Source organism: Pogoniulus pusillus, chromosome 6 (assembly GCF_015220805.1).
Source record: "Pogoniulus pusillus isolate bPogPus1 chromosome 6, bPogPus1.pri, whole genome shotgun sequence".
Classification (NCBI taxonomy): domain Eukaryota; kingdom Metazoa; phylum Chordata; class Aves; order Piciformes; family Lybiidae; genus Pogoniulus; species Pogoniulus pusillus.
In genome coordinates, this window is record NC_087269.1 from 44669049 (window position 1) to 44683402 (window position 14354).

Here is a 14354-nt window from a genome sequence, read left to right on the forward strand (position 1 = left end):
GTATTCCCTGTGTCACAGTTCAGTCTGCTTAGAGTTAAGACAAGTTAATCAGACTTGGTTAACTCAAAGGCCAACTAAGACCAAGTCTTTATGATGGGAATGCATTAAAAAACCTCTCGCTTTAGTCATCTTCCATGATCACTAATTTCATGATGACAGCCTCCAACTGAAACAAAAGTATCAAGCTGATGAGAATTTTTCAACAAAGTTAAACTGCCCTGCTGGATGTGTAATCCCTCCACACGTGCTGACACCAGAGACTAAGCAGGGAATGGTTTCTATGCGATCCCACACCTATCAGTAAATTTACTTCCACAATCTTTGACTTTGTGACTCTTCCCTCCTGCTTCACAGCTTTCTCTTCCCTGAAAAAGTACATCCTGCACAACCAACTTCCACATCAACACAGATGAGCAGGCAGGGCGAAAGGGGGGAAGTTAGTTTCTTCAAATTGAAACTCAAAATTTACAAAGCAGCTGCTAATTAGCCAGACCTTAATTTTGCAAATTTATTTAGGAAAAAAAAATAACATAAGCAAATGAGAATATTTCAGTGTTACAACAGAGTATATAAATGTCTAGCAATAGTCAAATAATTTGATCTTTAAATACAAAATAACCACATGAACACCTAATATACAGGTTTCATCTGAATACATATTTATTAGATAAATATTAGGTTGTCACATCATCTAACTACATACAGTTTTGCAAGACTAAAAATCACAATTATTTCTTCTGACCAATTTAAAGTATGAAATGATTGCATTGTACTGTACATACGATGTACAAACAAAGACAATGGCCATTTTTGCGTGGTACTTCGGATTGTACTTTTTTTTTTCCTTTTGTTTTTAATCCTCTTCTGATCATAATATCAAAAATTGTAGAAAGTAAGAATTTGGTTACCATTTATTTTTCTCAATCCCCGCATTTTTTTCTTCATTATTTCTGTAGCACCCTAAAAATACACAGGTGATAGACTAGTACACGTAAGCTAAATATTACATGTAGATAAAACAAAACAAAACAAAGGAGCAGAGTATATTACAGAAGTGAAAGTGAAACAAATGCCGAGACTCCACAAACGCTAACAAACAGGATTCATTTTCCACATAAGATGGAGCTTCAAGCTTTTTTTTTTTCCTGCAAAATAAGAACAATGCACATTCCAAGGAAAATGAATGCATTTCTGTTAACATGTCTCTATTTGTCATTTACATATGTACAGCTGTCCCTTGAGTCTCCGCTGCAGACATTGGTGTGTATCTGTCAGTCCTATAATAATGTCTTGGCAGCAGAACTGTAGATCTCTGTGGGTTCTTTCCCAGATGAACTTCCATAGGGAAACAATTAAAAAGTAAACAAAGAGTAAAAGAAGAATAAAAACACTACTGGAATTTCATATAATAACTAAGCTTTAAAAGAAATGACTGTGATTACCCTATTTGCTATTTTTTTTTTCTCTAAAATTCAATATGGCAGTGAACAGATAGAAAAATAACTAAACTTTTATTTAGAAGGTTTTTCATACTGACTCCACTATACAGTACCTGATTTTAGCTGACAGGTAAGTTTTAAAACTCTCAAATGTCCAACATTTGGGTGATGGGTAAAAACTGTATTTTCTCTCTTAAGTTCTGCTTAGAAACCAGATGTTTCTGTAAGCTTAAAAATGTCAACCGTTCACTTTGATTCTCTATTACTGTACAAAGCAGGTGCAAACACTGCTCGAAACATACTGCTAATAGCTATGGGGCTTTTTTTTCCTTTATGCTTTCCAACAGGTACTTTTAAATGATACATTTTAAATACAGCCAGTTAGCAAAAGGTCAATCCTTAACATACCTGGTTTGAAATACTAATGGTGTGCTTAAGAGAAAAATAACTTAGCTGCTCAGGAGTCAGTGAGGGTGGAACATTAAATAGAATCAAATTCAAAAACAATATCTGAGCAACCAGTTCCAACTAATAATGAGATACCTTCTTTATTCCAAAACCTATGGCTTAAGAAACCTCCCTCCAAACAAAACCCCCAAACTCTAAGGGCCTTCAGTCAGTTTATCCTTAGCCCCCCTTGCAAATGACTTCAATACCTACATAAATAATGCAGCAAAACTACTGGGGAGAAACTTACTACAGTAAAATGGCTACAAAACACATCTGTTATTGAAGAACGGTCTTTCCTAGGCATTGTGTGATAGCAGCACCACACCACAACCATATTACCATGTATTACAGCAAGGTTGCTTTAATATTCTGCAGAGATCCTCTACAGGTTGTCAAACATATGTAAGAAAAAAGACACTTCTAAGCAGAATAAAATATACTATAGTGTTTCCCTCTCCCACCCACCAACATCCCTAAACATTACTGGGCCCCAGTTTCAGAGACCAGAGCATCAGTATAGTGATAGAAATACGGTACCTTATATACCTGCTGCTTGCTTTAGTGTGTCTTTCCCTGTTCAGACAGCTGGTCCTTGGTGTCCTGCTCACTTGGGCAAATAAACAAAAGCCTCTACCCTTACCAGCCCACAGTCACTGAACATCAGTTGTTTTTTTGCCCTAGGCATTCACTTATTATTAAGGTCTTCATGACAGAGCTGGGCCTCGATTGTCTAGGTACTGCTTGATGTATCAATTTATTTGTCATACACATAGATATGAAATTTGGGCTAATTTATCAAAAGAAAACAGGGGGTTGGGGGGTGGGGGAGAGGAGGAAAAAAAAAAACCCAATCCAACTCCCTTTTTCTGTTAAAGAACCCTCAATATTTTTTTTTCTAAAAAAAGGACCCATATTTTTCTTCAGACAAGGTATTTAAAAACACCAGCAAAAGTATAACCAGATTGTGAAAATGTTGAATCTTATCAAAGACGATACTAAAATATTCACAGAGATATTTACAATAGCAATTCTTAAAATAATTGATTTTGCATAATGAACAGCGCCTTTCTTAAAAAAACTTGAAACAGGAAAAATATAAGTGTGGGACCATCTCTACAGAATATGTTGGACAGATTCAATACTCCTACTGGAAAATAAAAGAACTAAACCGCCATTTCCTTTAATATCTACAGCAAGGTGCTGCTGACTAGCATATATATATCATGAGGCATGTACAGCAGTAGTGGGAAACGTTAACAAGGAGAGCAAAACAAAACCAAAAATTGCAAAGGATTTACAAATAGGACTTTGGTGAGGAAAGCAAATCCAGAGTCGTAAGCACAGAGCATGCCATTTACAGCACTGCAAACTAAACACAGAGGGCTAGGAAGCTATCTAGTCAAACTGACGGGAACAAGCAGGATTTTGCCTGGCACTTCAGTTTAAAACGTACTGTGGTGAGCAAACAAAGGGTGTTTGACTGCATTTGGGTAAGGGAAAGGAGTAGGGTCAAATTCGCTTTAGTAACAAAAAGAAACAAAAGCAATAACTGTACAGTGGGCGAAAGCTGAAATGTTGCACCACAAGGGCAAAGTTGGCACACATGCACTTCTTACATAGCTACTGTACAAAGTTTATAAGAGAGAGCAAGAGAGAGAGAGATGAAGAGCACAGAAATGGGCACGGAAGCAACAGGAAGCTCATGCAGGAGCAGCAACCACACAAGCAGCACAGACCACAGGGGCAAGACAGTGATTGTGGCAGCAGGGTCTCTTGAGGGCAGTAGCAATCTACCAACAGTTACTTATTGTCCCTATGCCCCATCCTTCAGGAGAAAGAGCTCATCCCGGCAGCCCAAAGTTTAAAACAAAGAAACTGGAGGAGAAAAGAAGAAGGTGGAATTATCTGTAACAGTCAAAAAAACAGAACGCAAAGCCAAACAAAAATGAAGCCATAAGATTTCTGACCAATGTCCATGCCCCTTTCTAAAGCCAATTATTAAAAGTAATTATGCAGATGTTACTCTCCCTCCATCCTGCAATGATTTCCTGGCTGCCTTCAACCCAGCCTGTCCTGGTATGTATTGTGCAGTACAGTGACTCACATGCTCAGGGCACCAAAGGCTGCAGGTAATATAACCAGGAACAGTTTGGCTGCATCCCCCCTCCCTCTCTTTTCCATTCCATATGGCATACATGGCAAAAAGATCTATTACAGCAATCTCAACAGCTGGATGGTAATGCAGCCACAAACAGTACTGAATTGAAACCAAAATCACAAAAAAAAACCCCACCCAAGCAAACCACCTAAGCATTGCAAAAACATTGTTTTTAATTTTTTTTCCTGGGTGTTTCCAACCTGTGTTTGGCCAAAGGAATCCTCTGCAAAGAGGTGATTAAAACTCCTGCACTTGCAGAAATAGCAACACCCAAGGCTGCAGCCTGGAGATTCTCAGGACTCCGTTACTGAAGTCACATTAGCTAAACTGCCAGCTCCCTCTGACAGGCCTGTACATCTGCCCTATCTTTGCCACTTGACTGTAGGATTTGTGCTTTTGAGCTTTGTACGTGTTTTTGTGTGTGGCCAGGACAATCACTCCAACGCAAACGTACTGTTGGAGGGGGTCAGAGAGGAGGTGGGGTGAAGGGAGATAGAGTTTCAAAAAAATGGAAGAACACACGTTGGAAGGACACTCTGAGATGGGTCAATAAAGACAGTTCCATTTTGTTGCCTTTTCTTCCCTTGCCAAGATTCAATTTTGCCAAGATACTTCACACTATGTTTATCACAGAACTCTCTCTCTAGAGGATGAACAACAAATGGGGTTTCCAACAGCTGCACAACTGTCTACGCTTGTCACGTGTAGCACGGCAGACTCAGAGATTACTGCATTGGCTTATTTTTTGTGGGTTTGTCCTCCCGACACTTTCGCAGTTTTTGAAGCTGACAAAAGCAGTTCTGAGATGAAGAAAGCAGGGAGTGCACCATTGGATCAACTTGTGAGTTTGGTTTTTTCTTCTCTTGTGGAAAAGGAGTGTTAAGATTCCTTGCTGTGCAGCCACACACGTGTGAACAAGTGAAAGGGGTGGGAGAATACACATGGTTTCAGTTGTTCTCAAAGAGAGACAGAAGGTCATCATTGCTATTGCTTGGCAAATCAGGAGGATCCAGGTACGAAAGCAGCTCATCCGGATTTGTGAGTTCTGGAAGTAGCTATAAAATATAAAAATAAAAGGAAAATTACAGGTAACAGGAAAACAAGTGAGAAAAATGGAATCAAACGCTATGCATTCCTGGAAACTGGCTTTCACATGTAGAGAGCCAAATAAATTGGAAGGCAGCAGCACAAACTTAACACCCTAAGATGCTGCAGTATCCACTTGGTTTGTGAAAAGCTTGTAATGCACAGCTGAAAACTGAGCACATTACCACCTCAAGGAGTTTCTCCATCAACCTCCCCACCACAAAGTTCATCGGTAAACTAAGTGTATTTCCTGACAAGTGATGCAGACAGAAACTTGATAAATGCTTGTTAAATATGTTAGTTTCCTATAAGCCACCAAATAAAACTTCAAAGAAGCAGTTTCAGTAGTATGTACTCGAGCTTTAGGGCTGACCAAAAAAGACTGGTCTGACTCACTCTTCAGTGTGATGTCCACCTAAGGCCTGCATCCCTGAAGGAGAGGCAGCCCCATCTTCTCCTCGCCCCTCAGCCACACCCTAATGCCTCCGAGTACTGATATAACCTCTAGGGCACTGAGCTGGAGAACCTAGGGACAAAACTAGCCAGAAAAAAAACCAACAACAAAACCAAAAGCCAAACAACCCAAAAAACAACCAACAAAAAAAAAAAAAGTTAAGAGGGAGAGAGAGAAAACTAACTGAGGACTATGGAGAGCACAGTGCAAAGGCAGGTGGGTGAGTTCTGTCCTTCCTGTGGCAAGCAGTTTACAGTGGCTGGAAGTATTAAGTACAATATTAAATGCAATTTCAGTCATTTTAAACCGTCAGGGGGGTAACACCCCATCCAACTGAAGACACACTAACCTTCACAATGTTTTAAAGTATCAAAGAAAAAGTTGTAGGGCTTTATTTATATTTTTTAATGCTGTGTGCACCGGGCAATGTTTTCTGCTTTATTCTGCACCTCACCATATCCTAGTCAAAAGTGTCATGTATATAAAAAACAGCAGGGAAGAGTTTATAATAAACTCCCTTTATCTTCAGCGTTGTGTTAAAGCAAAGGCATAAAAAATGGACTGCTTTAACAAACTCAAGAGTAGGTTTGAGAAATCAATTTTAAGTTGTTCTCTGTCTTCAAGTGCTGTAAAACTAAAAGCTTGACTGCATCACATTTAGCATGCAAATGTGATATGCTTCTATTACTCCTGTGCAAATGCAGCTTCATCTTCTAATGTCATAGGGATGAATGTATTTTTCAATAAGCTAAACATGAAGCACAGAAAGAAGTTTATTACTTTTTGCTTTGTAAAAAAACAGAGTGTCAAGTTTACATGAGCAGATGGCCCCAGAAGGAACACTTTTCTTAAAGGCCTCCCTCCTTTTATTCATGGTACAAACAGTATTGTCATGGTACTGGAATAGAGATATAAGGGCTTTTATGAATGTCTAGTACAGAAAACCAAAAGAAAACTGCCACCCCACCCAGTGTGTAGAAAGTAAATAATTCTTGAGCATGTCCTAGAATTTTACAACTCAATTCTTCAGATGTTAACATAATGTCCCTGAGACTCACTCTTGTATAAATGAGGACTGCTGAAAGAAAAGACTTTTAGAAAAGTGAAGGTTTTAAACAATGTGCTCAGTATCTCTGAAGAGGAACTTGTCTAAGTTTTGCGGATGACCAGGGCTTGTCTTGGGTCAGAGGGGCCAAGCAGCACAGCCTGCCTCCTGCGCAGCTGTTGTGACAACTAGAGATGCCGGGAAGGAGTCACAGGGCACTGAAAGTGCTGTGCTGGAGCAGAGGATTGCCAGGGACTGGGAGGGGGAAGGAGGGCACGGCAGGACAGGGCAGAAGCTATGGGAACATGTTAGGCTTAGGGGCAGGTTTGGAGAGGTGCACTCAGAGGTCCTGATGTGAATACCAGGGCCAGGTCTAACTAGTCATTTGAATCTTGTGCCTCTGCTGTCTGAGGTACAAGTGCCAATCACCTGTATCTCTACCTATGTAGGTTACGTCCTTCAACCCAGGTTAAACCTTAAACTGTATCACAGCAAAGTCCTAAAGAATTGATGTGATTGTGTCAGCAAGGAGCGGACCAAGTTGCCCATGGTACAGTCCCCTGTTTGTTTTACTGCACGTGACTTTATTCAGTCTGGTTCCAGCACAGAGACACTGAAAGTTAAACCCATTAAAATAATCCATCTGATGGTGATTGAGCTCGTAGATATGCTTCACAAAGCATATTCCCCACACTGTACAGCACCTGCTTTCTCATTTAGCTAAGATAATTTTAGCCTTCCATTAAGAGTCCTGCATGCCTCCATCAGTGATAACCACAGTACTGTGATAAACAAACAGGTTTTTCTACTTTGCCTTCCACTGAGGACTGAGGGCCTCACCCGTAATAGCATACTTTATACTGCTTAAATATCTAAAGAAAAAAAAGGCATCTTTATTTCACCTATTAATACTGCTCAAATGGGAACCTTAAGGGTTCTGACCTCTAACTGCCACATGAACTATCATTCCCAAAGGATGTGTATGTGACTGTGTTGTGCAAAACAGCAGCTGTCTGGTTCAGAGAGAAGATGGTCCACTGTGCATCGTTCGTGTAAGTGGAGCATTCTTCCCTCCCAAATAACCCACTCCCTCCCACTCTGTGAGACTACCTGCTGGCACACTGCTCACACTGCATAACAGGGAAGATGTAAGTACACAGCAACAGTAAGAACAGATATAAATCCAAGGCACAGAGAAAATTACACTGTGCAGCAGCGGACTTCAGAATGGACAGAAAATACGCATACAAGAATGCATGACTCAAACGAAAATCCAACCCTAGTGCTGAGGAGTTTCTATTTCAGGAGGCAGGTAATTAACCAGAGAGATACTTAGGCAACTCACTTTTGACTCCACTGAATGGATGCTAAGAGACAGATTACTTGGGGCCTCAGAACTAGGTTTTATCTTTGTTCAGTTGTGAGCTGCCTCCCATAGTGGCTAAGGAGATGGAAGATGTCCTTGTTTATTTCCTGTGTGGCATACCAGGAGGATGATGTGCTGCTGAGCTACCCACATGGGCAGATATAGATGGGTACAGCCTGCTTTTGGCCACAGGGACAGAACCATGGGGTAGGGCAGCACAGATCCCTCTCCCACTGGTCAGGGCATGCTCTGCAAGGCTCAGCATGTAGCTCACTTGACACAGTTGTGCCACAATCAGAACTTCACACAGCTGAACCCTTCTTCTTATGGAGGCACTGTGATGGCTTCACGGTCTAGAAGCGCAAACAGGAGCCCCTGTCCAGAAATGAGGGGGAAAGGATGAGATCGCTCTGAGCTTGGTGCCTGAACTGCCATCTGAACTAACACCTGCCTTGCTGCTAGGAAGAGGCTATGGCTCAGCATGCCATGCAGCTGCTTAAACCAGACCCATCCCTCCAGCAAGCCAGGAGCACTCTGTCACCTCAGCTGCAGCAGCTGCACCCATGTGCCAAAGCATGGAAGGATGGCATGTGCTGTGGAAGCGGCTCCCCGTCCCGCGCTCTCCCCGCCCTCCCGCCGCGATGCGAAGCACACACTATGGCAGGCAGATGATAGTATGACACAGACTTACATCCAGCGAGGGCTCCGGCATGTCGGGTGCTCCCTGTCCACCAGCCTGACCCTCTAAGGCTGAGGAGGGATTAAAGGTCAGGTCACTGTGTGGATGGTTGCTAGAAGCGGCCGGGGGTGGCTGCCGGGACTGCTGGGTAGGAGGCCCGCTGTGATGTAATGGCTGCCCTGACTGGCTGCTGGGGTGAGGGACGTGCAAACCTTGCTGCATGGAAGTATGGGACTGATCAGTGCTGCCGGGATGAGGGATCTGCGGAGGAGGAAAAAAGCAGGAAAAGAAAGTGAGGCCACAAGGTACAGTGCTCACGGTGCCTGACTCTGTAACCGCATGTCACGGAAAAGAAATAACAAATGACTTTCAAAAAGACACACAACAAAACAACCCCAAACGCTGCAACAAAAGAACAAACAGAAAGCGCGGTCACAACACTCCATATCCCAATGGCAGAGGAAGTGCTTCAGGTTTTGAGGGTTATCTCAAAGGGGAGATAAACATGTTGGGTTTGTGCTGCTGGTTTGCTGTTTTGTGATGTGGGAAACTGCACTTGGAAGATGCAGATGAATGAACCCCAGAGGGAAGGGAAGAAGGCTCAGTGGTGCTGCTCAGCATTAGCAAGGCCAATGTGCTTTTGCAATTAGAAACTCCATGAAGGAATGGAAAATTTGTTGAATACCTATGCCAGGAAACTGATTCAATTCATATTGGGTAGCTTCCTGACACCACTGCCTGTTTGTATTTCAGCTGGTTACAAATCTCTTGCAAATACTGGCCCTTCCTCACTCCTCCCTTCTTTCTTTTCAGAACATGACACCCCTTTTAAAGAAGAGACTGAAGGTTTTCCTCACTGATACTCGGCAGCTCTGATGGTTGACAAAAGAACAAGCCAGCCTAGTGAGTGAGCTCTCCATCAATCTGCAGACCTGTGGTAGGTGGTGATGTACCTGCTGACTCCAAAGTACAATCCATTAGCTGAAACTAAGCTAATGATTGCACTTCGGGTTTGTGTTCGTGGATAAATTCTCTAGCAAAAGTTTAGTATTTTTTGTTTTCCGTGGGGAATAAAATATCAATCCACAGGCATCTTCCAAACTCTATTATGGAAGAATGGAGACGTCTTTCTCACATGACAGAGAAGTAACAATAAACAGAGAAGCTAAATTCTTCCTTCTGCTGTATGTCACATTTAATGCTAGTGGATTCTCTGGGGCTTGACCTCGGGGCCATGAGAAAGAAGTGTCTGAATGCTTCATAATCAGAAGTCTCCTGTTAATTTGGCATATGGAGAAGCAAAAAATGTAAACATTTTTTGAGGAATGCTACGTATTGCCATGAAGTGGAGCTGAAATAAAGAAAACCAGATACATACAACAACAGCATGACATTCATCCAGCCAAGCCAACAGAAACCAGCAAAATGCTAAGTCAGCATTGACCCTTCCATATCACAGTGAGCTGCAAGGTTATTTTAACCTTGTCTTCGGTTTTGGAAAACAAAAAGGGAGGTTAATGCAAATCTTAATTAAAAGGTTCCCATCAAATAAATAAAAAAAGAAATCACAGAAACAGGCTTTTAAAAAAATACATTTCACCACTTATGAAAACTGAACCTTGAATACTGCTCCCATATGGTCCACTGGGACAGTGACACTCAGCTATATGGAAGTCCTTTTCAATACTTTGACAGTATAAAGGTTGCAAATGAGCATGACTATCTGCAATGGTGCATTTGGGCCTGTCTCGCACACTGGAGTTCCAAGTAGTTGTTAAAAATCACTGACACTCTTCTCTTCATTAGGCTCACAGTTTGACTACTTTAAAAGTATTCTGCAGTGTTACTGTTGTTACCTTAGGGGCAAACTTGTACGGTCTGCCCACAGACTGTGCCTTAATGTAAATGAATCTGCAGCCTAAGAACTTTGCAAAAGTCAAAGTGAAAGCAGATGTCTACCCAAATAGTACTGTCTCCTTCTTTGTTCATTGAGAGCATTTGCAACAGAAAGTGTGGAAATTAAAAAAGCTTAATAATAAAAAGAAACTTATCTAAGGCAATGTTGCTAATAGGGCAAAGCAGTTTCCAGATACAAAACAAAACAGGATTATCTTGAACAGTTTCTTAAACCTATCCCTGAATGCACAAAGTAAGAGTCATACTGGCATGCTGATATCAGTAAGTACTTAATCCGAGAGGCATTTTTGTGTTCTCAGACATAATTCAAAACAAATGAGCAGGTTAGAAATTCTGTATTATGTTTTCATAGGTAAGTATTCTATATATGTAATTGTTTAGTTGACAAGGCAGTATCTTGAGCCCTTGAGATAACTGTGGCAATTGTTCCCTGTAAGACTGAAGGCCACCATACTCTCAAAAGGCCATTGCAGGTTCAAAATCCATCTTATCTAGGCCACAGACTCCACCAGCCTACCTGTAAGAAAGTAAAACGCTCAGGGCAAAGGTTTTTCTATTTGCATTCAGCTGGCTAGTGATAAGTTTGCCACGGTGGAAAAACATTCCAGCAATACACTTACGTATGTTTAGATTTTGTCTGCAGCACTCATCCTTGTAGTTTAGAAACACCAGCCCACGCTAGGAAACAAAACTACCTTTGCTTACACAGCAAAGTAATTTCACAGTTGTTTTCCAGAGCATAAACTCTGGCACTCTAAAACATCACAATCTATAAAAGGAGAGCTTATAGCAGACACACCTACATCTTCAGCCTAATAGCACAACTCTTTCAGCGCCCAACAGTGACCTCTAGGAGTACCAGGATGTATAGCCGCAGAACAACAGGACCTGCTGGCTGCAGAAAAATATGCCTACCATCTCAGGAGAAAATGGCAGTGAAAAATAAAAGTCAGCAGGTTAAGTTGATGGTTTACATCTCTATCTGCCACTGGGGTCATGGTTTTACCAACTCTTTGCTAAGTTAGCTGGCATAACCACTGAAAGATGCCATCCTGCCCTGCTGCTCCTATTGGTCAGTTTTCCCATCCAGGCCTTTGTCATCAGGTGCATCCTTCCAGACATGCAATGAACTCAGTTAAGGGACTGACATGAATCAAAGCTAAACTTCCCCTCCCCTGAATTTCAGTCACTTCAGGATCCAGATCCAGATCACTTCTCATCTGCCATGACTAAACTGAAGCTAATGCCTGGTCTAAAACTTGTCTAGAATTTCTGAAAACAAGCACAATGTGATTTTGGCAGCCTTTCTGTAGCAATCTTGCACTGACACAGAAGCATCTGTTCTACAGTTCTCACAACCCTTTATACTGAGAAGACGTATTCTGGCCATATTGCACGTCTTGGGTTTTTCTTCTTTCACAGGAGAGGAACAGCAGTGTTGACAGAGGGTAGTTCTCACGGTCCATCCCTAGTTACCCAATCCTACCTACAATGGGCAAAGACATCTGCATTTCCTGGAGTGACCTACAGAGTATTTCCACAGGTATCAACTTTCTCTGCCTGCCATTATGTAAGGGCCACAACATAAATACTCCTAATAGGAACATCAGGAATTTCCTCAGCAGCATTCAGCTCCAGTTAAGAGACAGACCTTGGGTATGACAGGACCAAACATCTGATCCTGACTCACTTTGTAAACATGAAATGGTCAAAGTGAATAGTAGATGAAAACAAAATGCATCTTAAACGTGTAAAAGGAAAGACAGAATGCCAGACAAGAGCACAGACAACATCTTAAAACTGAAGTTCAGTTACACAGTGTGATTGGTAGTAATTTTCATACAGAGACATCTGTCCAAAGACATTCAGCTACAGTATTTGTGACATGCATTTCTCTAAAATTTTAATTTTAGAGAATAGAGAGCAGTAATTTTAAAGCTGCCTTTCCTAAGCATCTGCAACAAACATTTTGTTTCTGAGAGAGAAAGAAAAAGGAGATAAAGAGGAAAGCAGAGTAAACTTCATACTGACAGAAATGTGTGGGACCACTTCCCGTCCTTACATATAGCCTGAAGACTACATGGCTACATTGACAGGGTCAATCTAATTCCCTTTTGCTCCAGACCTGGATACTGCTCCTTGTTAGAGGAAATGATCCATTGACACAAACTAGATGGAACTTGCATTTTAGTGCTGCTTCCCATTGGTGTATCAGGAGAGATGAGGCAGAGCTGAGACAAGGGTTTACTGTAATTGCCAGCCATCATAAACAAGTACCAGATTTGCTACAGGTGGGCCCACAGAACCAAAAATCCATTAGTATTTGCCCAAATACCCTCTTTATGGCTCTAGAATATGCGTAGCTTGGAGAAACTTTCACCTTTGCTATCGTGTGTAAGCAGTTCCATTTTCAGAAAGCCACAGATTTTCCACTTTCATATTCAACCGCTTTGTATCATAGAACAGAACCATACAATGGGTCAAAAAGGAATCCTGAAGGTCATCTTGTCCAACCCCCCTACAGTGAGCAGGGACATCTTTAATTAGACCAGTCTGCTCAGGGCCCCATCAAGTTTGGCCTTGAATGTCTCCAAGGATGGGCCCTCCACCCCATCTTTGGGCAAACTGGTCCAGTATTTCAATACCCTACCACTTCACTGGGACAACTAATGTAGCAAAGGTGTAACAGTTAACCAACCAAGTCAAGGTGTCAGTTAATGGGAGGCAGAGAGAATAATTCTCTGCAGCTTTGATGCAAAGAAAAACAGCACTGAGTTATTCAGGTTGATAGTACTTCTCCTTACTACTATATTCTAATAATGTAGGGTTGGTTTTGATACAGATAATTCAGCCTGCTCTTTAAGTAGGGCATTAGCCTGTAGAGTGGTAAAGTTGCTACCATTTCTGGACCCTTCCTTTGCAGACAGCCTTGTTACTTGGGCTCTCTCCAAGCTATGCTAAGAATGAACTCTCCACTCTTCCTAGTTCTCCCCACTCTCCTTGGAAAACCTACTGCCAGACAGAGAAGATGTTGACTGAGTAGGCTTTTCCTGAGCATCTGCTACCACATTTCCTCATTGCATTCTGAAATTGTACTTTCTAGTATTCACTCAAGACATGGCACTTGCCAAGTGCAGTAACAGCACACTATACAGCCCTTGCCCTGTAACTTAAACGAACATAATAGGATGGATACACACATCCTCCACAGAGAGTTAAAATAGATGACTGGCCATGTCTAAGAGCTAAATGCTGCTGGTAGCTTTTCTATCACCTGGCAGATGCACTTTCTGGAGATATATGAAGTTTTGTATATAAACCTCAGTGCTCTGAGCAAGCTGCTTTTCCAGTGCACAGTTCTACCTCTCCATCTGAGACCTAAGGAACCTTCATTTTTTTAGTCTCTTAGACTGACAGACACCCAAATCAGCAGCAGTGTTTCTCCTTGAAATCTACAGGCTTGCTCTATTCCCACCGGCTTGAAGGTGTCTTTCATGCTACTTGGGTAACAATTTCCCTGCAAAACGCATTGATGCAAATTTTGCCCTTGAGGACAAAGCCAGGCAAGATACTGCCCCTGATTTCAAGTCAGTCAGTGTCCTGTTATAACAGGCTGTCTGCTGAAGATGGATATTCACAGATCCTGCTGGCCTAGGGAATGAAGTTTACTTGTTTTCATGTGTAACGATTAACATTGAGGCAGGTTGTGTATTTCAGAGAAACAAGCTCAAATCACTATTCAAAGAGCTCAGAAATGCTT

The 14354-nt window shown here is 41.7% G+C and overlaps 1 protein-coding gene and 1 long non-coding RNA gene across 19 annotated transcripts in view; one reads left to right on the forward strand and one right to left on the reverse strand.

Moving 5' to 3' along the window:
* The window catches only part of LOC135176375 (uncharacterized), a 34549-nt gene that overhangs the window by 11809 nt on the left and 8386 nt on the right, over positions 1–14354 (forward strand). For both annotated transcript variants that reach the window (XR_010302618.1, XR_010302619.1), the window contains exons 2-3: positions 9491–9614; positions 12017–12137. This is a non-coding gene — a long non-coding RNA (uncharacterized LOC135176375). The remainder of the gene's footprint in view (positions 1–9490; positions 9615–12016; positions 12138–14354) is intronic.
* Positions 637–14354, reverse strand: part of ZMIZ1 (zinc finger MIZ-type containing 1) — a 359852-nt gene continuing 346134 nt past the window's right edge. For 15 of the 17 annotated variants that reach the window (XM_064145441.1, XM_064145438.1, XM_064145439.1 and 12 more), the window contains 2 exons: positions 8690–8938; positions 637–5102 (listed from right to left, as the gene is read on the reverse strand). In XM_064145441.1, the coding sequence (XP_064001511.1) occupies positions 4995–5102; positions 8690–8938 (357 nt within the window). In that variant the 3' untranslated portion in view covers positions 637–4994. Of the gene's footprint in view, positions 5103–6342; positions 8374–8689; positions 8939–14354 lie in introns of those variants that run through there. The other 2 variants (XM_064145449.1, XM_064145450.1) reach the window with 2 other exon arrangements.